This window comes from Rhincodon typus, chromosome 18 (assembly GCF_021869965.1).
Source record: "Rhincodon typus isolate 14 chromosome 18, sRhiTyp1.1, whole genome shotgun sequence".
Classification (NCBI taxonomy): Eukaryota; Metazoa; Chordata; class Chondrichthyes; order Orectolobiformes; family Rhincodontidae; genus Rhincodon; species Rhincodon typus.
Window position 1 is genome coordinate 2248254 of NC_063349.1, and position 26467 is coordinate 2274720.

Consider the following 26467-nt stretch of genomic DNA (forward strand, 5'->3'; position numbering starts at 1 on the left):
CCCTAGAGCCAGTCTCGGATTTACAGTGGATTTAGCATCACTTGCTGTTCGTGGAAGTGTTTGAAACGTGTCGTGAAAGTGTTGAGCCTTGTTGCTTTGATTGTGCCACCACGTCTGATCCATATTCCACATCCACAGGGTTTTGCTCGTGCATGTGGAAGAGTTTCCTACTTTTTTTCCTCATGAAAATCTGGTTTTAATACATGTCCCTAAACACTCTAACCAATGTAAATAGTTTCCCCTTTTACTCCGTAGTCTGCAACTTCAATCAAATCACCCCTTAACATCCCAAACTCCACTGAGCACTCCTTTTGTCTAGAGGCAAGTTGCAGAAGCTGAAATCCAACGTAGACAAACAGGAGGCTGGAAGAACACGGCAAGCCAGGCAGCATCTGGAGGAAAGGTCTATGTTTTGTGTATTATCCTTCAGGACTGGATGTGGGGATAGGGGGAGCTGCAGATAAAGTGGAGGGGGGGGGGGTGTGCGGAAAAGGGAGCAGAATGGTGGTGATAGGTGGACACTGGTAGGTATGACTTAGTTGGTCGATGGGAAGGATGAATCTAGTTGGTGGCTGGAAGGGAGGCTCAGAAGGTGGAATGGAAGGGAGGAGGTGGGGCTGGAAAGGGAGCTGGGGAATGGCTGGGAAAGTTATTTGAAATTGAAGAACTGCAGGGTGTCCAGGTGGAAGATAAGGTGTTCTTCAAATTTGTGTTCTGAGATGCTGTGACACTGGAGGAGGCAGAGGACAGATGTGGGGGCTGGAGTGGGTGAGGTGGGGGTAGCGGAGTGATGGTGGGTGGGTTGAAATGGGCAGTGACTGGGAGGTTAGGTTGGCCATTATGGGCCAGGTGAAGATGTTCAGTGAAACAGTCAGCTAGTCTACGTTTCTTCTCCATGGAGACCACATCAGGAGCACCAGATGCAATAGACTGGGTTGGAGGAGATGCTGGTGAAGCTCCTTCACACCTGGAAGAGCTGTTTAGGGCCCTGAATGGAGGTGAGGGAGGTGGTGTTGCAGCTTTTACGGTTACAGGGGAAGGTACTGGGTGGGATGGAGTGGTTGGTGGGGAGTGTGCCACAAACTAAGGAATGCTCCTTGCAGAAGGCAGGGAGGGGTGGGGAGTGGAAGATGTTCTGGGTGGCGGGGTCTGATTGGAGTTGGAAGAAGTGTTTGAGGATGATACATTGGGTGCAGAGGCTGGTGGGGTGGAATGTGAAGACCACGTTGTTTGGCGGGGGGGGCGGCGAGATGGTGGTGGTGGTTAAGGGCTATGGAGGAGGTGCAGTAGAGAGCTGTCTGGATGATGGGGTGGGGGTGGGTTGCAGGAAGAGCATTGTTTGAAGAAGGTGGACATCTGGGATTCTTGGGAGTGGAACATCTCCTCGTCAGATATGAAGGAGGAGGAATTGGGGAAAATGGGATGGAGTTTTTGCAGGATACAGGGTGGGAGGAGGTGTAGTCTAGATTGCTATGGGAGTCTGGGTTTGCAGTAAATGTTCGTAAACTGTTGCCAGAAATGGAAATGGAGGTCAAGAAAGGGGAGTAAGGTGTCCAAGATAGACCGTGAATTTGAGGGTGGGGTGGAAGTTGTTAGTGAAGTCTGAGCTGCTCCAATCCAGCCTGGGTGCAGGATGCAGCATTGACTTCAGTGACTGCATCAGTACTGCATAATGGTGGAAGAGTTGGGGAACAGTACTGGTGTATGTACAGAAGAGGGACTGTTCAACATAACTGTAGCTGGGGTCTGTGTGAGCGCTATGGCAACCCCCTGGGTTTGGAGAAAGTGGGCAGAACTAAAGGAAAACTTGAGGGTGAGGACTAGTTTGGTGAGATGGGTATTGGTGGGGGACTGGATGAGTCTGTTGAAGTAAAACTGAGGGCCTGTAGGCTGCCCTTGTGGGGTATGGATGTATATAAAGATTGCATCTTGATAGTAAAGATGATGCACTGGGTGCCAGGGAACTGGAAGTTGCCAAAGAAGTGGAGTGTGTGGTTTATGTCCCAGATATAGGTGGGGAGTGCCTGGACCAAGGGGAGAGAATCAAGTTGGGGCAGGAGCATGCGGAGAGGGTGGGTCAGCCCGGGTAGTTGGGGCAGGTAGAACTGGGCAGTGTGGGGCTGAGGGGGCTAAGGCTGGAGACAGTGGAGGGGAGGTCCCCAGAAGCGATAAGATCATGGACAGTGTGGGAGATGGGATCATGGTCAAGGGGAAAGTAGGATGTGATGGAGAGTTGGCTCCAGACTACCACTGCCCTGCGTTTCAGTGGGTTTGATAGTGAAATGGGAATTGGTGTGGAGCGCTGCACATTTGGAAGTGGGGGGGTGGTGGTGGGTGAAGAAATCGTGGTGGTCAGTCATGTTGGCAATTAGCAATGAAGAGGTCCAGGGTGGGTAAGAGGCTGGCAGGGGGCCTGCAAGAGGAGGAGAGTCCCTGGAGGTTGGTGGGGAATCTTTGAAGAAGGCTTGGAGGTGACAGAAGAAGAGTTCCACATTGTGGGCACAACTTGTTGAGGTGGGAATGGAGAGGCAAAAACATGAGCCCTTTACTGAGAACAGACTGTTTGGCCTCTGAGTTTAAGGTTGGTGTGGGGGGAGCTGGGGTATGGTGAATGTGGCAAGCTCTGGGGGATGGGGTTTTGGGGCTGGGGGAGGAAGGGGTAGGTGATAGCATGTGATGAGTGAGTGTTGGACACAGTGTGGGGGAGGGAATAGTTGTGGAAGGGTAGTGGGCTGGGGAGTAGAATGGAGGATTGGATGGGGGAGGGGTGTGGGAGTGATGAGGTAGAGGAGGGAGGGTAGGGTGCATTGTAGGGGTACACAGATGAGGGAGAGTTGTGCTGGCTAGCAGCATTTGAAGAACACCTTACTTTCTGCCTGGGTACCCTACAGCCCACAGGACTTAACACTGAGTTCTCCAATTTCAAATAGCCTTCCCACCCATTCCCTGGCTCCCCTTCCGGCCCCACGATCTCTGACCCTCCCTTCCAGCCACCAACTCGATTCATCCCTCTCATTGACCAACCAGGTCATACCTAGCACCAGTGTCCACCTGTCACCACCATTCTGCTCCCTCCCACTCTACCTGCTGCTCCCCCTTCCCCCAACATCCAGTCCTCTAAGTTCTTCACTTAATCTAATTGTGTATTTAACTGTCCTGGATGTATCTTGCTGCCACTATAAAGTGGGGGTGACCTTAACTGTATTAGCATATTCTGAGAATGTTTGTAGCTTTGGATTTGAAATATTCCTTTAATTTTTCTTTTAGGAAAGATCTTCCAACTAGAGATGGTGACATCACTGAGGAATTGCTGCAGTCTAAGGTGAGGAGCTGGAGGCTGGGGGCTGAACAATGCTTAGCAATGGTCATGACTGTTGCTCTGAACCTCTTTAAGCAAGGCTAGATCAGAGGTGGTCACCAAGTGGCTCAGGGCTGATCACTTCCAAGTTTAGGGAACCTTCAATAATGAGAGATATTGTGAGCCTAGTCAAAAAGGGAAGCTTTGTCGAGGCTGGGAACACACAAAGCAAGGGTGGAATACAAGGAAAGTCGAAAGAAACTTAAGCAAGGAAACAGGTGGACTAAAAGGGGTCATGAAAAATCATTGGCCAACAGGATTGAGGAAAATCCCAAGGCTTTTTATATGTATATAAAGAGCAAGAGGGTAGCTAGGGAGAGGGTTGGCCCACTCAAGGACAGGGAAGGGAATTTGTGGAGCCAGAGAAACTAGACGAGGTATTAAATGAGTACGTTGTGTCAGTATTCACCATAGAGAAGGACTTGGTGGATGATGAGTCTGGGAAGGGTGTGTAAATAGTTTGGGTCATGTTGAGATCAAAAGGGAGGAGGCATTGGGGGTCTTGAAAAACATTAAGGTAGACAAGTCCCCAGGGCCTGATGGGATATACCTCAGAATACTGAGACAAGGGAGGAAATTGCTGGGGCCTTGAGAGAAACTTCTGTATCCTCACTGGCTACAGGGGAGGTCTGAGAGAATTGAAGAGCCAGTGTTGGTCCTGATTTTAAGAAGGGTGGCAGGGATAACCCAGCTAATTACAGGCCAGTGAGCCTTACGTCAGTGGTAGGGAAATTATTGGAGAGGATTCTTTTACAGGATTAACTCCCACTGGGAAATCAATGGGTGTATAGTAAGAGGCAACGGGTTTTGTGAAGGGGAAGTCGTGTCTCACTAACTTTGAGTTTTTTGAGGAAGTGAAGATGATTGAGGGTAGGGCAGTGGATGTTGTCTACATGGACTTCAGTAAAGCTTTTGACAAGGTGCCTCATGGCAGGTTGATACAGAAGGTAAAGTTGCATGGGGTCAGGTGAGCTTGCAAGATGGATAAAAAAACTGCCTCAGTTATAGAAGAGAGGGTGGAAGTGTTTCTGAATGGAGGCCAGTGACTACTAGAGTTCCTTGGATCAGTGTCAGGACCTTTGCTATCTGTAATATATATATATGATTTGGAGGAAAATGTGACTGGTCTGATTTTAGTAAGTTTGCTGACGACAGATTAGTGGAATTGCAGATAGCGCTGAGGACCATCCGATGCAGCAGGACCTAGATCAGTTGGTGACTTGGGCAGAGATGGCAGATGGAGTTTAATCTAGAAAATTGAGGTAGTGCATTTTGGAAGGTCTAATTAGATGGACAGTAAATGGCAGAAGCCTTAAGAGTACTGATAGGCAGAGGGATCTGGGTGCACAGGTACACATGTCACTGATAGTGGCAACACAGGTGGAGAAGTTTGTCAACAAGGCATATGGCATGTTTGCCTTCATCAGCTGGGGCATTGAGTTTAAAAATTGGCAGATAATGTTGCAGCTTTATTGAACCTTAGGCTGCATTTGTTCAATTCTGGTCGCCACACTACCAGAAGGATGTACAGAAGACTTACCAGAATGTTGCCTGGTGTGGAGGGCAGTAGCTATGAGGAGAGGTTGATGAAACTTGGGTTGTTCTCACTGAAATGATGGAGATTGAGGGGCGACCTGATAGTGTTATACAAGATTATGAAGGTCGTGGGCAGTCGAAGCTTCTTCCGAAGGTGGAAGAGTCAGTTACTAGGGGGGGCATAGGGTTAAGGTGCAAGGGGCAAGGTTTAAAGGGGATGTACAAGGCATTTTTTTACTGTGGTGGGCACCTGGAACTTGCTGCTGAGGGAGGTAGTGAAAGCAGATACTATAGTGACTTTTAAAGGGTGTCTTGACACATACATGAATAGGATGGGAATAGAGGAATATGGTCCCTGGAAGGGTAGGGGTTTTAGTTGTGACGGGCAGCATTTCGGTGAAGGCTTGGAGGGCTGAAGGGCCTGTTCCTGTGCTGTAACTTCGTTTTTATTCTCATCTTTGAGAGAGATGATGGGTGATGGTTTAACCTGAGGGTCACTGGCTCAGTGAGGGGAGAAGGTTTGACCTTCAGGTAACCTCAGCTGGTGTGGGAATTGAACCAATGCTGTTGGTGTTTTGCTGTATTGCAAAATCTGCCATACAGCTAACTGCCCCCCCAATAGGAAAATCTCAGCTCGAGGCTGCAGTTGGGTTAATCCGTAGATTAAAGTCAAACTAGGCTTGATTCCTAGTTCATACTAATCTTAAAACTAAGATAGCAAGCTAGTGAAGGATAAATCAATGGAAGGTCAGCCACTAACTCTTCTGTTAGTTCACCACTGTAGGTGTTCCTGACACACTGCTCACTTGCTATGTACTGAACTGCTTTGGAGTGTCCATCACTATTCTGTTGAATGTTAGTGTACTTTCCCAAGTGTTTTCCAGTCTCTTGGAACCCCCACAGACTCGTACACCATCTGAGACCAGCCAGGGGCCAGCAATTTGATGGTCGGTGATTTTCTTTTCCCACATGCCCAGTGGCTCTTGTTTAAAGAACGACTATCTCAGTAAATGGACTTCATACCTTTTTCCTCTTTCAGCAATTTAACCTCTGTGAGAGCAGCATGGGCTCCCGTTATGCCCTGGAGTTTTACGAGTTGGAGAAGATTGGCTGTGGCGAGTTTGGGGCTGTCTTCAAATGCGTGAAGAGACTCGATGGCTGTCTATACGCCATCAAACGGCTGAAGAGACCTCTGTCTGGGTCTCTTGATGAGTGAGTGTCATGAGCTGCGATTAGGTTTCTGTTCCTCAGTGAACTCTGGCCTGGAAGTGAATTGAACTAAAAGTTACCTTTTCTACCTTCTGGGGAGGCCTAGTGGTATTATCGCTGGATTGTTAATCCAGAGACCCAGATAATGTTCTGGGGACCTGGGTTTGAATCCCGCCACAGCAGATGGTGGAATTTAAATTCAATAAAATATCCGGAATTAAGAATCTAATGATGACTGTGAATCCATTGTTGGTTGTTGGGAAAAACCCATTTGGTTCACTAATGTCCTTTTAGGGAAGGAAACTGCCATCCTTACCTGGTCTGGTCTACATGTGACTCCACACCCACAACCACGTAGTTGACTCTTAACTGCCCTCTGGGCAATTAGGGATGGGCAATAAGTGCTGCCTAGCCAGCGATGTCCACATCCTGTTAATGAATAAAAAAAAAAGAAATATCACCCTGAGCTGACTGGCCTCTTTGCTACAGGGAGCCTGTGACTTTGTGAAAAATGCAGCAAATCCATTGAGCACTGCACTCCACTTGAGAACATGCTTCTGTCCAATTGGTTAGCAGTTGCTCTACCTCCAATTGTAAAGATTGTAGATTAATGCTCCAGTGGAGTGTTGAACAGCTCTGTTCAGGGCCGTGAGGATGGATTATCAGAGGCTCCAGCTTTGGTATTAAACTGATGCCTCTTAGTGCATGTTAAAGGTTGCATGTGAGAATGACTCCTTTATTATTTGTCCTTTGCATTTACAATGAAAGTTTATCTCATTCTGCATCTCGCTGTGGGACATTGAGCAGGAATTAGCTGCAAATTACTGCAGATGCTGGAAACGGCACTGAAAACAAATGCTGGAGCTTGTAGCAGGTCAGGCAGCATGCACACAGAGCAAGCTAATGTTTCGAGTTGTGCCCTCTGTCTGGATGCTGCCTGTCCTGCTGTGATTGCCAGTATTTTCTTTTGTTTTCAGTCTGGGCACTAATTAGCCCTTGGTTCCTACATGTTACAACTGCCCATGGTTTGTAAAGTGCTCCATCAGTGGAAATATAAAATGGTTAAGGGAGCCAGTCATGCACATTCTGTCTATATTTTGTAGCGACCCAATTGTGTTTAAAATAAGCAGCTATTGCCAGGGCAGTGTGCCCCACCCCCCCTCAGTAAATTGACACAGGTTGTCCTGCGGTCACAGGCTGGGGATCATCATTGCTGTTTAATCCACAGGCAGACTGCTCTCCGAGAGGTATACGCTCATGCAGTGCTGGGACATCATCCTCATGTGGTGCGGTACTATTCTGCCTGGGCAGAGGATGATCACATGCTGATACAGAATGAGTACTGTAATGGTAAGGACCACTTGCACCTCAACAGCCCTTAACCTTCCTCTACAGCTAATCGGAGTTCTGGGAAATGACAGTCCATTCAGACCCTTGCAACCCTTAATCCAAAGCTTGGGCTTCTCAACTCCATCTAATTTGATTCCTTAACCCTTACTACCTTTATTGAAATCTGTCGAATTTTCAGTTTGACACTTTCTTGATTTGCCAACCTTCTCAGCTCTTTGAGGGATTTTATCCTCAATCTCCTGCTTCAAGATCTTCAACAATAGAAGCAATAGAAACCCTATTTGGCCCATCGAGTCCACACCAGCCCTCTGATTCTCCAACTCCCCCTTCCCTGTAATCCTGCAATTTTCCATGGCTAATCCATCTAAACTGCATATCACTGAACACTATGGGACAATTTAGCATGGCCAATTCACTGAACCTGAACATCTTTGCACCATGGGAGGAAACAGGAACACCTGGAAGAAGCCCCACAGATATGGGGGAATGTGTCTTGAGTTTGCATAGTCTCTAAGGGCAGAAGTGGACCCAGGTCCCTGGCACTGAGGCAGCAGTGCTAACGACTGAGTCATTGTGTTGCTGCTCGTGTCTAAGTTGACTTTTCTATTGTCTGGGGTGTTACACCAGCAGAGAAACTAGCTAATCAGTGAAGAGGAACACTTGGCTAAAGGAATTGGGTTTCATTTTGACCAAGTGCTCCTCATGGAGTGAGGGGGAAGACTGTGTCTTGAACAGGCTTCTCAGGACCCAGGGTCTGAGCAGTGTGTTTGGGGATTGGAAGATGGGATTGGTGATAAGTCGGGTCAGTCAGTCAGAAACCACATTTTAACAAAGATCAATGATTGAATTCCTTTCACTTGAGGGATATAGAACTTGTAAAGAAATCTTAAGCAAAGACGACAAATTACTTTTGCTCAAGAAAACTATCACTTGACTACAAGAAATAATGCTTGAGATGTAAATGTAGGCTGTGGAGTTGGACATCTGCCATTAAAGATGTGCCTGGGAAATTGGGACAACTGAATTAAATATTGCAGACTTTGACAGTGTTTGGAAGGTATAAGGAAATGAAGTGAACCTCTTCTGGTATTTTGATTGTAGTAGTGTGGCACCCAGACTTTTCACAAACCGGTCAAAATAATTGAGAAAATTACAGATGAATTGAGGTGATCAAAACGCAATCAGCCTGCTATTTAGGGAAATGTATCTGGGGGAAGAGCTATAATGATTGTGGTTTTGAGTGAGAATCCATTCAGAGTATGCTGGAATGCAAAGAATAGTGTAGATCAAGGAGACTAGAAATAGAATTGGTGATGAACACTTTCGGTGGAGAAAATGGAGATGCATGTAGAATTGAGGTCTTAAGTTTATAATTGTAGATTCGAAGGGGATTAGCAAAAATGATCAGGAATGTCAGTTCTTTAAAGTATAATTCTGGAAATGGCAAACTGGTTGAATAGTGTCACGCTTCACAAGAGGATAATATATGGGCATTACACCAACACTGGTGAATTAATGAACAAAAACAAAGTTGCTGGAAAAGCTCAGCAGGTCTAGCAGCACCTGTGAAGGCAAAAACAGATAATGGACCTGAAACATTAACTCTTTTTTTATCCTTCAGATGCTGCCAGACCTGCTGAGCTTTTCCAGCAACTTTTTGTTTTTGTTCCTGATTCACAGCATCTCCATCATAAGTATAGTTAAAGTTTGAGAAAGACTGTAGTCTGAAGTCTTCCTCCTAAGGTTTGAAATAGTGTAAGAAATTGCAAATAGTTTGACCACAAACTTTCAGAACAGACTTTTGAAGTTTGAGCTATAATTGTATGGTCTATTGTGGGGAAGTTTGTGGAATTGAAGTTTAAGGACAGTGATTTTCCAATTGGATTTGTAAAGTATGGGGGTTGTATGTGGACTTCCAGAAGATAGTGGGATCAAATTCAAAAACATTGTAGAAAGAGTTAAAGCTGAAGGTAAATTATTGCCTGGTTAAGCATTAGAGGTTAATAGGCAAGGGGTCAAATGCAAAGTAAGTAACTTTGAGATAACAAGGTGTAGAGCTGGATGAACACAGCAGGCCAAGCAGCATCAGAGGAGCAGGAAAGCTGACGTTTCGGGTCGAGACCCTTCAGAAGTTTGTGTCTCTTCTGATTGTTGAGACACCAATTTTTTAAACTTAGAATTATAGAATCTCTACACTGTGTAGAAGCAGGCCATTTGGCCCATTAAGCCCACACCATCCCTCAGAGTATCCCACCCAAACCCACACCCCTACTTGATCCCTGTAACTGTGTTTCCCATGGCTAACCCACCTACCTACATGTCTCTGGACACTATGGATACAGATCCTTGGAAAATAGGCAACAGGTTTAGAAAGAGGATCTAGATCGGTGCAGGCTTGGAGGCCCGAAGGGCCTGTTCCTGTGCTGTAGTTTTCTTTGTTCTTTGTTTTATATACACTTCTCACTCCACCTCAGTTAGATTGAAGAATTCCTTGAATTGATTTGATTTCAGGTGGCAGTCTGGCAGATGCATTGATGGAGAACTTACAAGAAGGAATCTTACTGGCTGAGGGGGAGCTGAAGGAGATTCTACTGCAGGTGTCGATGGGACTGAAGTATATTCACAGTTCCAGCTTGGTCCATATGGACATCAAACCAAGTGAGTGCGGGGAATAATGTGCATGTTGGCTAGTAATGGGTTCAACCGCTGGTGTTTAGGGCCCCTTTGTCACTGATTTATGAATTACTTTGTGAGGTAGCAGGATCAGTCTTAATATGTATGCTTCCAGTTGCTCCCTTGTTAGTGCCTTGAATCTCCCTATCCACTGGGCTGGCTGTGTATTGTTGTAACATGAGAAATGTTAACCCATATTGGTCATGCAAAGACACTGCAATGTAGGTCTCCAAGTCTACAGATGCCTGTGGAGGTTTCTCCTCTGTTCAGGGTTTGTAGAAGGAAACCATTCAGTCTGTCTGCAATGATTCTCTGAACGCTCGTCATTCCCTGTAACGCTGTGTTATTTCTATTCAAATTATCTTGTGCCTTGATTGAACCTGCAAGCATTGTATCCCAGATATGCACAATATGAAAGAGGTGAGAACACAAATCTAATTCACTGCTTTTGCGAATTAGTTTAAATCTGTGTCCTCTCATGTCTGTTTTAAAATGTGACTCTTTCTATCTTTATCCAGACCCTTTGTGATTTCAAACTGTCAACTGTTTCTGCTTTCTCTGCCCAGGCACAGTCCCAACTTCTCTAATCTTATAACTGAAACTGTCATGCCGGTAACCCTCCTTGTAAACCTTTTTGAGATCTCTCCCAATGTGTTCATATTCCTATTATGTAACAACCAGACATCTTGCACCAGTCCAACTGAGGTTCAATCTCTAAAAGTTCAATGTCATCTTGCTCTTGTATGCAGTTTCCCTGTTAATAAAGCCTAGGATACTATAGTCTGTAATAGTGCTGTACATGTCCTGCATCCTTTCTAAAAACTAATGCACATGGACCAGGTTCCTCTGCTCCTGCACATCCTTTCAGTATAAAAATGGCATTGCCCTAATATTCCTTGTACCAAAAATCTATCACCACCGACTTCTGTACATTGAAGTTCATCTGCCACCTATCTGCCCACACCTCTAACTTGGCAATTCTTCCAATTTTTGTATAGACTACAAACTTTGAAATTGGACCCTGTATATGTCAGTCTTAGGTCACGAATATTAATCAGGAAAAACAACAAAATACAAGCCTTCCAGCCTGAAATATCCAATAATTATTGTTCTTTTGTGACACACTCAGCCAACTTTGTACTCCTGTTGCTACTGCCCCTTTGCATGGGCTCTAACCTTTCTCAGTTGGATATTTCTAATTAATCTGTTCAGACGTTATAATGCACCTCAGGAGAAGGTAAGACTTGAGCCTGGATATTCTAGTTCAGAGGTGGGGACATTACCACTGAATCACAAAATATCCACTTTTCATCACCCCAAAATTTCTCAGTTGAGAAAAGATGTAATGTTTGCAAATTTCCAGTAATCTAGCACTATCACGTCTTGGAAAGGTTAGTAAAATTAAGGCTAGTGCCTCTGGAATTTCCACTTGTCACCTTCAGTATCCGCAGATGCATCTCCAATTCTGAAATGCAACATACAGCCTATCCAATGTTTTTTAAATTTTGAGCCCTTTAGTGAGTGAATCTCCTGTTCTGCTACCATAGCTTTGGTAGCATTTGCTTGTGTGAGAAAACAAATCCATTATTTATGGACCAGACCAAACTCCCGCAAAAGGTGATTGCCTGACACTGCCTTTAAGAAATAAGAAAAAGGCAGGGTCCAGGCTATGTGTTCCAGATGTGATTCAGTTGGTCAAACAATCCGATTTAAAGCAAAACACTATAGTTAAAATACAACAAGAGGAGAAATTGGAATAATCTTATGAAAAAATTAACAGGATAATACATTATTTAACTACTAAACAGTAACTGTTTCAAGGTAACGACATCCCATAAATATACCCTTGACAAAGGCAGATTCAGTAAAATAGATTGTAAAATAGCATGTGAGACAGTCCACTCGGAAAAACCATCAAGAGAAACAGATGTACTGCAGCTTCCCAACCCAGCTTCAAGATGCCAACAGCAACTACAAATCCTGGTTCTGTGGGTGCTTGTCCCCCCCCCCCCCCAATTCAGGCTGTTTCTATTGCTTGGAACAAAAGAACCAGGAGTGGGCCATCTGGCCCTTCGAGCCTGTTCTGCCATTCAGTAAAATCAAGGCTGATCTTTTCATGGATTCAGCTCCACCTACCCACCCCCCTCCATAACAATTCATTCCTTTACTGGTCAAAAAATTAACTTTAGCTTTAAAAACATTCAATGAGGAAGCCTCAGCCATTTCATTATACAGGGACTCCCACAGATTCACAACCCTTTAGCTGAAGACGTTCCTCCTCAACTCAGTCCTAAATCTGCTCCCTGCCTTATTTTGAGGCTATGCCCCCTAGTCCTACTTTCACCTGCCACTGCTTGCTTCTATCTTGTCTATTCCTTCATAATTTTGTTTCTATAAGATTCCCCCCCTCTTCTAAATTCCAATGAATATAATTCCAGTCTACTCAGTCTCTCCTCATAAGGCAACCTTCAACTCCAGAATCATCCTAGTGAATATCCTCTGCTGCCCCCACCTCCAGCACCAGAATATCTTTAAGTAAGGAGACACAAACTGCGCACAGTACTCCAGATGTGGCCTCACCAGCACCGTATACAGCCGTAACATAACCTGCCTGTTTTTAAACTCCATCTCTGTGGCAATGAGGGACAAAATTCCATTTGCCACCTTAATTACCTGCAAACCAAACTTCTGTCCTTCATGCACAAGGACACCCAGTTCCCTCTGCACACCAACATGCTGCAGTTTTTTACTGTTCAAATAAGTCCTTTTTACTGTTATTCCTACCAGAATGGATAATTTCACATTTATCAACATTGTGCTCCATCTGCCAGACCTTTGCTCACTCACTTAAACTTCCTATATCCATCTGCAAATTGAGTCCTCTGCACACTTTGCTCTATCATCTTAGCATCATCTGCAAACTTTGACACAATACACATGGTCCCAAACTCCCAGGCATCTATGTAAATTATAAACAATTGTGGTCCTAATACTGATCCCTGAGGCACACCACTAGTCACTGCCAACCACAAAAGCATTCATTTATCCCTTCTCTTTGCTTCCTGTTAGTCAACCAATCCTCGATCCATGCTAACACATTGCCTGTAATGCTGTGCACCTTTATCTTCTGCAGCAGTCTTCTGTGCAGCACCTTGTTGAATGCTTTTTGGAAATCTAGATACATCACATCTGGGTCCCTGTTGTCCATTGTGCTCAATGTCTCCATGGCATTCCAGTAAATTTAGCAGGACCTGCCCTTCATGAGCCCATGCTGTCTCTGCCAAATGGGACAATTTCTGTTCTTACAACTTTTCAAACAAAAAACCCTAAGGCACCTCAGCTGTTTAGGGCTTTCAATAGACAACTCTCCACCTCTATCTTTAAAACTTGTCCAAAAAAAGACACAATACACCTGTTAAGCAATAGTAACATGTTCACTTGGCGCCACCATGACTCAGTCTCTGCCGATCCTTAGGCCCTAACCAGCATTATTCCTCTAACATGCTTTCTACTTCTCTCTGGAGAAGGCTTTGAGATTCTGCTTGGATTAACTGCAGATGTTTGAGCTGCAGGGTAAACAGACATTGGGTGAGAGTTGAAGAATGTAAATGTAGCATTTGGGTTAGTCATCAGCAGACTAGGTTTCTTCCCAAGCTAATAAAGGATGCTCAGAGCTAGATAGGCTCACAGCTCTTGTGAATACCATTTTGAGTAACAGTTGCTATTTGCTGTTGCAATCTCTAGGTAACATCTTCATCTGTCGGAGAGTGACCCCTGATGTGACAGGATGTATGGAAGATGACAGTGATGCTGATGAAGAGGGAGCCTTGGTCACCAATGTACTGTACAAAATTGGTAAATGCTTCCCAACACTGGAAATAGAATTGGATCTGAATTCGGACTCGCAGACGTGTCGTGTATGTGTAACTTGTGATGTTTATTGGGCCTGCGAGCAGCACTCCCTAGAAAAGTAAAGGAATTTGAGGCAGGAATCTGATTTGAGAAGATGACAAAAACTGAAATACTATTGGTTCCCTTAAATCCTAATATTAATTGCACATCGATTGTCATTGGAGCTAATGCTGGCTCTACACCCTGGTTTTTGATTTCACTCCATGTGGAGCATTAGCTTTCTATCTTTTGTAGCTCTAGGTATTTAAACCAGCCAGAATGCTCACTAAAATGTTTTTGCCTTGTTAAGGTGACCTTGGCCACGTGACGTCAATCAGCAATCCACAGGTGGAAGAAGGAGACAGCCGTTTCCTGGCAAATGAGGTTTTACAAGAGGTAAGTGGCAGACAGCATCCCCCTTCCCCAACCCCCTTAGACTGGGGATTAGGATGAGTGGCTGTCAGAAGGTACATCTCATGTTAATGTGAATAGAGTATGCTTAAATGGTGGCATTTCAGCCAGTGTTCCCCCACTCTCTCTGGTCCCAGTAATGAGTCTGTGGAATTCCTTTATGGCAGGGTTCACTTAGCTGATAATTGGTTTGTAAAGCAGTGTGATGCTAACAGTGTGGGTTAAATTCCTGTCTTGGCTGAGATTATGATGGATTCTTCTCAAACTCTTCCCCTCACCTAAGGCATGCTGACCACTGTGTTAGCAACATCTCCATTACGTCATGATGGCCAAATGTGGACCGTTCCATTTCGAGTGCCTTGGGACCTGGGCTGAAGTAGGTTTATCCAATGTGCTTGGCTGAAAAAGCAGTCTGACTGGTTCAATCAATAATTGAAATGTGCATCATGGTCGGACAGCTAGTTAAACTGCACAGATCAGCATTTCCAGAAGAATGTGTTGCAGATAAAACCCAGTTAACTTTGAGACATTGTACCATAAAAGCCCTTCAGAGTTAGGTTCCCTATCTCTGAGCCAGGAGGCCTGGGTTCAAGTCCCACCTGCTCCAGAGGTGTATGATAGCATCTCTGAAATTGATTAGAAAAATCACTAAATATAGTGATATTTAAGTGCAAAGTCAGTTTGTTTTACATTGGAAAAACCTTGGAATATAGGAACAGGAGTGGGCTGTTTGGCCTGTCAAATCTACTCTGCTTCATGTAACCATGGCTAATTGAACACCTCGATACACTTTTTTTACACACTCCCCATGACCATTTGACACTGATTTAAAAATGTATCAATCTCTTCTTTAAACATATATTCAAATAGTAAGCATTCCCTAGCCCATAGCATAGAGAATGTCAAAGATTAAAAGTATTTTAAATACTTTTTACTCTTAGCACAGTCCTGTCATCCTCAGAACAAATCTGATGAACCTTCATTACGCTGCCTTTATGGCAGGTTCAGTTAGCTGACACTTGGTTTGTAAAGCAGAGTGATGCCAGCAGTGTGGGTTTAATTCCTGTCTTGGCTGAGATTACTATGAAGGATTCTTCTCAAACTCTTCCCCTCACCTAAGGCATGCTGACCACCATCCATCATCCCTCTAAAGCAGCCCTGTGGGCTAGCAAGATTGTGACTTACCTATTTTGGTGTCTCTAAGAATTGCTGCAGTGACACAGTAATCCAGCTGTAGTCTAATCAAGCTCCTATATGATTGAATTAGAACATCCCTACTTCAGTACTCCAAGCCTGTTGCTATAAAGGTTACCATTCCATTGGCCTTTGTTAGCTGTCAGTGCCTTACAATCAAAAGATGTCTTTGTACACTTACCCTTTCCAGCCTCTAACATTAAATACTCTGATAGGAAGTGTGTGCAAAGTGGATAATCTCAATTTTCCATCGACCATGTACTTATCCAGTCACCTCAGGCTGTCCAAATCCTCCCTTCTGCAGCCACTCTGCATCTTTCCTGTCCACATGTGTTCCCCCTTGGCTTTACATTAGCTGTAAATGTGGAGATATTACATTTGGTCCCATCTCCAAATCAGAATGTAAACAGCTGATCCTTGTGATATCCTGCTGGTCACAGCCTGCCAGTGTGACCCCTTTATTTCTGCTGTTTACTGTTAGTCACATCTTTAACCCATGCCTGCACTTTACCTCCCATCCCAGTGCTTTAATTCTGTTGAACAACTCCTGGGGTGGGAAGATCTTATCAAATGTTTTCTGAAAATCTAAATCTATTACGTCCATCAGCTCTCCATTGATTTTATTTTTTCAGTATTATCCTTAATGTCAAGCACACTTTCCAATCCTTAAATCCATACAAACTGTCTAATAGATTATCATGTAAGTATCCATTTATTATGTCCTTTAGGGTTCCTACTGAGGTAACTGGTCGATAGTTCTCCTTTTTTTCTCGCCATCACCCCCGCCCCCCCACCTCCCTAAACTTTGGAAGATGGTCAGCAATGCATCAACTATCTCTCGTCACCACCTACAACTCTGGGATGCAGACCATCATGTCCTGGGGATTTATCAACACTTAGCCATATTTCTCCAATTTCTTAATGCTAATTTCCTTCAAATACTTATTCTCCTAGTCCCTTGGATCTCTCGTTCTGGGTGATTTTTTTTATAACTGTTTTCACTGAGGCAAAGACGATCATTTAGCTTTTGTTTGTTTCTGTACTTCCGGTTACAAAATCTCCTGACTATTTATAAATGAACTCATTTGTTTTAGCCAAATGTTTCAATTTTACACATCTGTAGAAGCTTAGTCCATCTTTTTAGCCAGATTTTGCATATTCTTATCAGTTTCCTGCTCCTCCTTTGCTGTATTAAACTTTCCAATCCTCAGATTTACTATTCTCTGGCAACTTTTGGATAGGCATTTCCTTTCAATTGTGTACAAACCTTTCTTCGCCATGATTGACTGACCTTGAGTCCTTGTGTCTTGAAGGAATGTATAGTTGCTGTAAGTCATGTAATAGGCAATAGGTAAACTTCAAGGACCTGGATACAGACATGTCTTTGTATTTTCCCCAATCCACCTTAGCCAATATGTACCTCATGCATTCATTCATTTCCCTTCAACTTTAACACCTTTACTTCAGAGTGAACTCCCTCACCTTTCAGACTGAAATTCTCCTCTTGCTCACTCGTCCCTGAATTCTTTTGCAGTTAGATTGTTGAATAGTCCTCTTGTTACATTCCAATGTAGAATGAGCATGCCATCCAGTCAGCTCTACAACCTGCTGCTCCAGAAACCCATCCCTGACAGCTTGTGCTTGGTTAGTTTACCTGCAGGTATGTGCAGATTGAAGTTGCCCATGCTACTTCTCTCATCTGATTAATACCATGGTCTACATACCTTTTTTACTGTTCAAAAACAAGTTGCTGGAAAAGCTCAGGTCTGGCAGCATCTGTGAAGAGGAACTCGGAGTTAACGTTTACTTAATTCTACCCAAATAGATTTCTCTCATTTCTTCCAATCAGATCTTCCCTTACAGATCCCATCCTTTACTATTAGCACCACTCCACCTTTTGTGCTCCTTGTCCTAAATGTTGAATGGCTTTTTTAGTTCAGTTCTGGTCACTGTTCAGCCATGTTTCTGTAATGGTAATGTTTACTTCAGTTTGTGCCATTCAATCTGCTACACTGCCACATGTGTTAAAGTATTGTGCCCTTAAGATGGTCTTTTTGTCATTGTTTGTTTGTCTGAGGCACGATAGCAACACCCTTGTCTCATGAATGGATGAATAAAGTCTCAAGTAGCTTTTCTGTTTCTGTCACTGGCTTATTTATAATTTGGATACCCTTCAGTTCCCATCCCTTAGAAAACTAGTTGATCCCAGCCAATGCCACAAGTAAATATCCATGTGGATGTCAGTCCCAGTCATGTTCGAATGTAACTTGCCTGGCTTGTACACTCCTTACCTGCCTCCTCTTCATCCTATTGTCTGAGTTCATACATTTTGAGGTATCAGTCAGATGTCCAGTGCTGTTCTCTGGGATCTCCTCACAAACCAGACCAAGTATGCAAAATACCCAATCATGGTGCTAATTTTGAACAGAGGAAATGTCCCCAGTGTCTCAAATGTAATCTAGTCACCGTCTTATTGGAGATATTTGTGTGCAAATTTGCTTCCTAGAGCCTTCAATATCTGTCAAAAATAGGGGAAAAAAAAATAACATGGTGGTATTACCACTAAACCTGAGGCTCAGGTTCTTGCTTTGGGGTCATAGGTTCACATCCCACCATGGGGAGGCTAGTGATATTTTAAAATTCCATTAATTAAACTTTTAAATCCAAAGCTAGACTCAAGTGACCCTGAAAGTATCACTTTGTCAGAGCAAACGAGATGAATTTTCATAACTCCTTCTTTTATAAGGAAGGAGATCTGCCACCCTTGCCTGGTCTGGCCTACATCTTGATTTTGGGTCCATAGCACTGGGATTTGTAACGGCCATTAAAATGGCCAGGCGAGCTGCTTAGCTTGTGGGCGGTTGGGAGATAGGTGACAAATGGTCTTGCTAATGCCTACGTGTGTGGGTTGGGGGGTGGAGAGTGAAGAAGACAAACATCACCACAAATGCCTACTGTTAGAAAATAAATGCAGTTTCCATCCTTTATGGCTGTTTGAAAAGTATTTGGAAGACTCCAGCAATATTATCCTGTCTCCTTCAGGACTATTCCAATTTGCCAAAAGCTGATATCTTCGCTTTGGGTCTCACCATGGCATTAGCAGCAGGAGCAGAGGAACTCCCTTCAAATGACATGGCCTGGCATTACATCAGGAAGGGCAACCTTCCCACAATTCCTCAGCAACTGTCACATGACTTTTTCAGCCTATTGAAAGTAAGTGGATTATTCTTTACAATGGTGGCCAAGCTGAGTGTTTTGTTCGAGGTAAGCAATGGCTGTCAATGGTGGAGAAACCACTCATCTCTGAATCACAAGGTTCTGGGTTCAAATCCCACTCGAATTTGAACACCAGTGCAGGTTCACTTATTGCAGCACTGGGCAATGCTGTCTTTCAGATGAAGATCCATCAGGCAGCTGGGCTGACATGAAAGATCCCAGGGTGCACTATTTTGAGGAGAAGTCAGTGTGGTCCCAGTGTCGTAGATCATGTTTGTCCCTCGGTCAGTATCCTAAGTGATTTGAATGTCACATTACTGTAGATGGACTTTTGTACCCAATGTTACAACAGTGAAACTTTCTCTCTGCTTATTAAGTATTGTATACAATCAGCCTTCTTTCCTTTGCTCGTGGCTCTTGAGTAGTGCCTGCTCAGTGAAACCAGCACCCACTTGTGTCTTCAGGTCCTCAATCCATGTTGCTGTTTGAGGCCTCTTGGGCCAGTTGTAAGTTTTGACCTGATGGGTGTCGTGGCAATATTACCAGACAATGGTTGATGCTGGAGCCTGTGGGGACATCGTGGAAAAGGGAGTGTGGTGGTAAAGTCACCAGACTGTAAGCCAGATACTGGGCTAATGCCCTAGGGGGCACTGGGTGCAATTGGAACATGTTGCTGACTCCATACCAGGCTTCTGCCTTCTCCATTGCTTGAAGATGAGCAGTGTTGTTCTGTGGGCTGTGAAAACATCGATGCTTGCCTGATCAGATTCTAGATCACCCACATGACTCTGCTGGATCACTGCATCTTCCATCAGGCAACTCTGCCTCATGACTGGGAAGACTACATGATTGTCTTGATAGTCAGTGAATTAATCTAGTTTTGAGTAAAATTGTTGGAGATAGTAGGAACTGCAGATGCTGGAGAATCTGAGATAACAAGGTGTAGAGTTGGATGAACACAGCAGGCCAAGCAGCATCAGGGGAGCACAAAAGCTGACGTTTCGGGTCTAGACCTGAAACGTCAGCTTTCCTCCTCTGCTGCTTGGCTTGCTGTGTTCATCCAGCTCTACACCTTGTTATTTGAGTAAAATAATTCTTTTATTGGTCTTCCATTTGGGACTAGGATTCTGACTTCAGATGCTGTAATGACTTAGACTTGTGGGCATTAGCTGGCTTTAAGCTGTAGCAGATGCCATCTGAAAATAGTCAATGTATGGAGGCCCTCAGACTGTTCAGGAATTGTACACAGACCTACTTTGTAATTCAGCACCTTTTTTTACTCAGTGTCACAGCACTGTGCAGACATGAACTGGAAGTGTGGGTCTGGGTGAGGAGAGTCTAAAATTAGACCCCTTTCATTCTGAGGAACAGTGCCCACCTGACCCACAACTCCATAGTTACTTACTCCTACTCAGTGAGCAGTGTTTTTCAACTTTGAGCCCCTGTTCATTTGTTCACAAACTCGCTTGAACAAAATAGGGTGGCTCAGTGGTTAGCACTGCTGCCTCACCACTAGAGACCCAGGTTTGATTCCACCCTCTGGCAGCTGTCTGTTGGGAGTTTTCACATTCTCCCCATGTCTGCGTGTGTTTCCTCTAGGTGCTCTGCTTCCTCCCATGGTCCAAAGACATCCAGTTTAGGTGGATTGGCCATGGGAAATTGCTCGATGTGCAGGCTGGGTGGTTAGCCATGGGAAATGCAGGGTTACAGGGATGGGGTAGGGGGTTGGGTCTTGTTATACAGTTTTGGAGGGATCGTGGACTCATTGGGCTGAATGGCCTGCTTCTACTGTAGGGATTCTGGTTCTGATGAAATTGGGGGAAATGTGGACTCAAGTTCTTCTTGAGTGGGACCTGGTATGAGTATATCCCTGACCCAACATCTTGTCCCTGTCAAACTGCTGACCCTTATCTAAGGACAACTGAAATATCAAGGGAAGATTCAGAAGTCCATCGATCTACTTACCACCCAATGGGGAGAGATCTCCCATCCCAGTTGGGTGTCCAGACCCTGGGGATAGGGGGGAAAGATTTCTATCATAGCTCCAGTAGCAGCATAGACCCATAGCTAATAGTTGACTGTTGTGGGAATCACAAGTTTCATGAGAGGGACTTGGTCGTATTTAGTGTGGGGGAAAATGGAGAAATTAGTGGGACTAAAACTGGCACAACTTTAGAATGTAGGCCATAAGCTGAGGATTTGAGACTCATTTTGATTATTCAAAACTTCTTGAGCTGTAAGTGTAACTCCCCAGTGTGAGAACGGGATGGTGACTAGGCCAGTGAGCTTGAGATTGCAGTACGGAAAACGGGGAGGTGAGAACCATGCTGGCTTGGGGTTAGTGAAAGGGGAGGTGTTTTGAAGATTTGTTTCTGAAGGTGGCATTATCAAGGGAACCAACAAATATAATACCAAATTTCTGAAAATTTAGGTATAAAGATTGTCTTGGTTTGCTCACGGCTGAGTTAATACTGGGTGATTTCCCCACTGAGGTGGCTTGCTTAAAGAACAGGAAACAGTGGTAACGAACAGGTCGTCTTCAAGATGGCAAGGATCAATGCTTGGACAGGAGTCCCAGTCAATGACTTGGATTAGAGAATGAAGTGTAATGTCCGTAAACTTGGATTCAACTCTGGTTAGGCAGTAAGATCAAGGAAGATTAAAGCAGGCTGAAAAGGGACATTGAGATTAAGTTGACAAGGACCTGGGGGTGGGGGCTGGTGAAGATGTGACATTAGCTCCTTTGGTCAGAAGAATGGGAATTTTAAAAGGGGAGCATGTATCTCTGCAACCCTGGCAGGTACAGCAAGTAGCTAGGAAGGAAATTGTTGCTCTTGCCAGAGACTTTTAGTAAAGGATTAGCGAGTCTTGTACAGGTGAGACCAGACCTAGAATGGAGCTTTGACCAGGCTAAGGAAAGAAATAGTCCCCACTTGTGTGTGGGAAGAGTTCACCAGATATTTGTGGGATGAGGGTGCTTCTGTAATGGGCAGGGCAGTGTTTGTGTGGCCGTGGGCTTCTAGTCTCGTGTGGCCAAATGCCCCTCCTTATCCTCGGATACAGAAAATCTTCACTTGAGGTTACTTAACATACTATCCCCTGAAGAACAATCTTCGATCTGGCGCTTTTAAGGTGTGCAGTTCTCATAATTCCTTTTTTAGGAAGTTCCATAGATCTGGAGGTATCGTCTGGAAAATATTTGTAGTCAAAATCTTGGTATTTGAACCTAAATGAATGTCCTGAATAAAGTCTTAACTTCTGCCAGGAGCAGTGTGTCTTTATAACCCTCCCTGTTCCTGTTCCAACTGCTGTTCTCCTATTCCAGCTTATGATTCACCCAGATCCTACAGAGAGACCATCTTCCGCTGGACTGACAAGACATCCTGTCCTTCGTCAGAATTCTAGAAAGCTGGCCTCTCAGCTCCGGAAAGAGCTCAATGTGGAGCGATTCAGGACGGCTATGTTGGAGAGGTGCGTAAGAACAAAGCTGGGTTCACATGGAACGAGGTGTGCTGCTCAGAGTGGGTGACCAGCAGTGAGGGAGGGGCCTGGGGAAATGACCAGGAGATCATCCTCAGGAGCTTCTGATGAAGCAAGTGTTTACAGATGCTGCTCCCATCGCCATGTTGCTGAATAACAGCATGGAGTGCACATTAGGACACCTCTACTGAACCCCACACTTGGGAGCTGACTGCCTGACAGTGGTTTGTATTTCTATCATTCCCCTTATTTCAACCACCTTGCAAAATTTCCACTAATACACACAAGGATCCCACAATGGAAAGACTGATGTTTCAGGAATGGGTTTGAGCCATTCAACCCATCGAGTCTACTGTGCCATTTAATACAATCATGGCTGATCATACTTCAATGCCTTTTACCCACACCATCCCCAAACCCTTTACGTTATTATTAAATGTATTCACCTCTACTTTAAACATTCACTCACTCAGACTGAGCCACCTCAACCCTACAGAGAATTTCAAAGATACATGACCCCCTGAGTAAATAAAATTATTCTAAATGTTTCAAATTGTGCCTGTTCTTGATCTGAGCCAGGGGAATCCCCTGATCTGTGTTTACCCTGCCTATTCCTTTCAGTATTTTTGCAAGTTTCAGATGGGAGTCCCTTTATTCTTCATCTCAAGGAATACAATCCCAGTTTGCCCAATCTCTCCTAAAGACAGTCCCATAATCCTGTGAACAAATCTGGTGGACCTTTGCACACAGAATAATATCTATCTTGAGATAAGAGACCAAACTGCAGAGGATTCTAGTTGTGCTTTAACAAAGCCCCTGTACGATTGAAATAAAACTGCAAGCCTGTTCTCTGATCCCCCTGTGGTGAAGGTTGACATTTTGTTGACTGGAGCTCCGACCACTGATCCTTGTACTACCACTGCCAATATGAGAATAACTGTTTATTCTTACTGTTAGTCAATCCTTAATCCAGACCAGTACACTAACCCATCTTGTGCTTTAATTTTGTTAACAACAGCCTCCTGTGTGGATCATGTCAAAGGCTACCTTAAGGTCTAAATGTACTACGTATATTGACTTCCCTTTATAATCCTCAAACTCCAAGCTTGTCAAGCACTTCTGTTTGGCAAATTCTTGCTGACTGCCCAATCAGATAAATTGTCCATTTAGATATCCTTTACAATAGAGTCTAACATTTTCCTTCTGATCTTGCTTTACTCTTTCCTCCACTAGTCAGGTTTACAATCCATGGGAAAATCTTCCAAAGTTCCATAGAATCTGGAATGATTACCAATGCATTGATTATCTCCAGTCAACTCCTTATTCTAGCTGTAGACTATCTGCTCCTGCCAACCTGACCCACTTGTCTGGAGCGACCTTCTTAATGTTAATTTCTTCTCCCTAATAATTTCTATCAACAAAGTAATCATTTAGCTTTTCTGCCACTTCTCTTTCCCACTATCAAGTTTCCTCAATGTTTTCTGAAGTTGCAGGCAAAGTACCTGCAGATTTTGTTTATTTGCTAGATTGCATTTGTGTTCTGTTCTTGCCTTATCAATTTCTTGTTCTTTTTGTATTATAAAAACTTGCCTAGCTTCATGATTGATTACTCGTTCTGACCACTGTAGAAGCCTTAATCTTGGCACAATCCTTGCCTGCCTTTGTTAGTTACACTTGAACAACCTTGAGTCCTTGCATCTTTGAAGGAATGTGTAGTTGCTGTAAATCATGTAATAGGTGATGGATAGACTTCAAAGACCTAGATACAGACATGGCTCTATTTTCCTAATCTGCCAATTTGTGCCTTGTGCTTTCATAAATTCACTTCAAATTTAGCACCCTTGCTTCAGAGTGAGCACCTCATTCCAGTCGTGTGCAGTTCTTTCATTATGGCCAATTATCTCCAAAGCTCCTTTTACAACAAGATTACTAACTAGCCTTTTTTAATTAAATGATACTCCCTCTGTATTGGCCTTATCAGCTTTTCAACCTGCTGCTCTGGAAAATCATTCCTCACACACCACAAACCTGTCCGCCAGAGCATTTAGTGCTGAATTTATTTAGTTTATTTTCAGATGGACCAACTGTTGCCATGCCACATGCTTCTCACTTCCCAATTTTCATACTACACTACTGCTATTTGGTGGTTTGTAAATAACTCCAATTATCTCCAGTCCCTTGCTGTTTGTGTTCCACCCCAACAGCTTCTAAACTTGTCCTTCCCGCATGCCTCCACCCCCCCCCCCCCCCCCCCCCTTCCTCAGCATATGTCCTCAGATGAACATGCCCACTGAATATTGGTCAGCCCTCTCTGGGATTAGCTGCTCATGTTTGGCTGTCCTCTTGATGAGTAAGAAGAGGAACAGAGACTGAATTTCAAGGTCTTGACCTGATCAGTCACCAGGGAAAGTGCATGAGGAATTAAATTTTCTGAAAGCATTTCCCACTAAATTTAGAAACTCACTAAGAAACCTGACCCAAGCTGGTCTGATGGTTGAGAAGTTTTTGTGCCTTTCCAATGGTCCATGGTGCAGTTACCCATGTGACTCATACACTCGTTTGTTCTTCACTGTGGTTCCTCCAGCTTTAGAAGACATGCTGACCTCCTTTTAAACACATCAATGAGCTCAAATTGATGCTGCTTTCTTACTCTTGCTGTTGACTTTTTGAGACGGTACTTGGATTCAACCTGTTTTGAATTTTTTGCATATTTTGCCAAATCCTTTTCTTTTTAGGGAGTTGATGAAGGCCAGACTCTCTCAGGGCTTCCCACAGGCTGACCCTAAATCCCTGCATCCAGTCAAGAAATCTGTCCTTCCAGAGAGCAGGAGCCAAAGACTCGTGGGGGGTCGAAGTAGCCGCTCCATTAGCTTCAACTGTGTTGGATACTGAGGGCTACACAAATGGAGACAGTGTAGAGGAGACTAGAGAAACCAGTTGTGTGGCTGTGCCATGGTGTGCTGTTGGATGTTGAATATGCTCAGTCTTCAGTAGATGTTTCCAGTCAGTCTTCATTGCCTCTGCTTTAGGCAGAGGGTTTAACAGTAAACCAGTATCTTTTTTGTTTGTTAAACCAAGATTGTCTACCTTTTTGGCTCCTAACTATACACAACTACAATGTGTAATGGCAACTCTTGCTTTGAGTATTTTATATTTGAAATCCACCTCTACAATCTGTATGGGTTTTTAATGTTTTGTTTCTGAACTCCAGAACTAGCTGCCTCCATTTAGACTAAACCATCGTACAGTTGCAGATATATCTAAACATATTTTCAAGTTTGCTCTACTACAGTGTAATTAACATGTCTCTTGACTCCAAGAACACTCCTTGAAGGATCTTGGTGTTGGGAATGTTTATGCTTCTGGATTATGTATATACTTGTGGTTGGAAGTGTCTTTGAATAGACTTGTCCCTTTGGTTTTAAGGGTGTGTCAAGTCCTTACTGGTTGTGAGCCATTTCCAGCCCCTGAACAGGGGTAAATCTTTACAGAGAGGTGTGGTGGGTCTGATCAGTTATTTAGGAGAGCAGAATCTATCTTGTGTTGTGAATAAAGGGGAATGTCTCAAACTGCTGTAAAATGGAGATGAAATAGCCTTTTAACTATTTAATTTTAATGGAAAGTTCTGTGGAGAATTCAACTTTAATTAAAGTTTTAATTTTGTCACCTTGCCTGTGCTTCAGTCACTAATTGGTTACAGACCAGGAATCTGTGTAACTGGTTGTCTGTGCCATACAGATCAGAGGCATGGAATCAAAACTCTTCGAGCCCTGAATAAAGCTGCTCTTTCCTACTGTTACTCCTGAAATTGACTGGCTTGCCTGACAATGAATGGACATTAGGTTCCGTAGGCAGGTACTAAGAAAGGTGATGTGGCTGTAGTGCCTGGTTTGCTTCAGGACGTGGTCGAGCAGTTTCAAGGCCGAAGAGATTACGAGAGAGTTGCAGTGGGAGAGAGAGAGATCCACAGGTTTTTCTGGAGGGAGGAGGGTAATTTCTTCAGGGTAGGCATCCTTAGAGGCTTTGCAGTGGGGTTAAAATTGTTTCAGATAGTAGGAACTGCAGATGCTGGAGAATCTGCGATAACAAGGTGTAGAGCTGGATGAACACAGCAGGCCAAAAGCAGCATCAGAGGAGCAGGAAGGCTGA

At 44.1% G+C, this 26467-nt stretch overlaps 1 protein-coding gene across 1 annotated transcript in view; it reads left to right on the forward strand.

Annotated features, from left to right (window-relative positions):
* LOC109920944 (wee1-like protein kinase 2-A) overlaps positions 1 to 25989 on the forward strand; it is a 34578-nt gene extending 8589 nt beyond the window's left edge. Inside the window, exons 3-11 of the mRNA XM_020521001.2 lie at positions 3268 to 3322; positions 5934 to 6106; positions 7332 to 7453; positions 9965 to 10111; positions 13871 to 13981; positions 14328 to 14413; positions 18665 to 18835; positions 22164 to 22309; positions 25054 to 25989. Of these exons, the coding sequence (XP_020376590.2) occupies positions 3268 to 3322; positions 5934 to 6106; positions 7332 to 7453; positions 9965 to 10111; positions 13871 to 13981; positions 14328 to 14413; positions 18665 to 18835; positions 22164 to 22309; positions 25054 to 25210 (1168 nt within the window). The 3' untranslated portion in view covers positions 25211 to 25989. The remainder of the gene's footprint in view (positions 1 to 3267; positions 3323 to 5933; positions 6107 to 7331; positions 7454 to 9964; positions 10112 to 13870; positions 13982 to 14327; positions 14414 to 18664; positions 18836 to 22163; positions 22310 to 25053) is intronic.
* Positions 25990 to 26467: the final 478 nt, after the last annotated feature.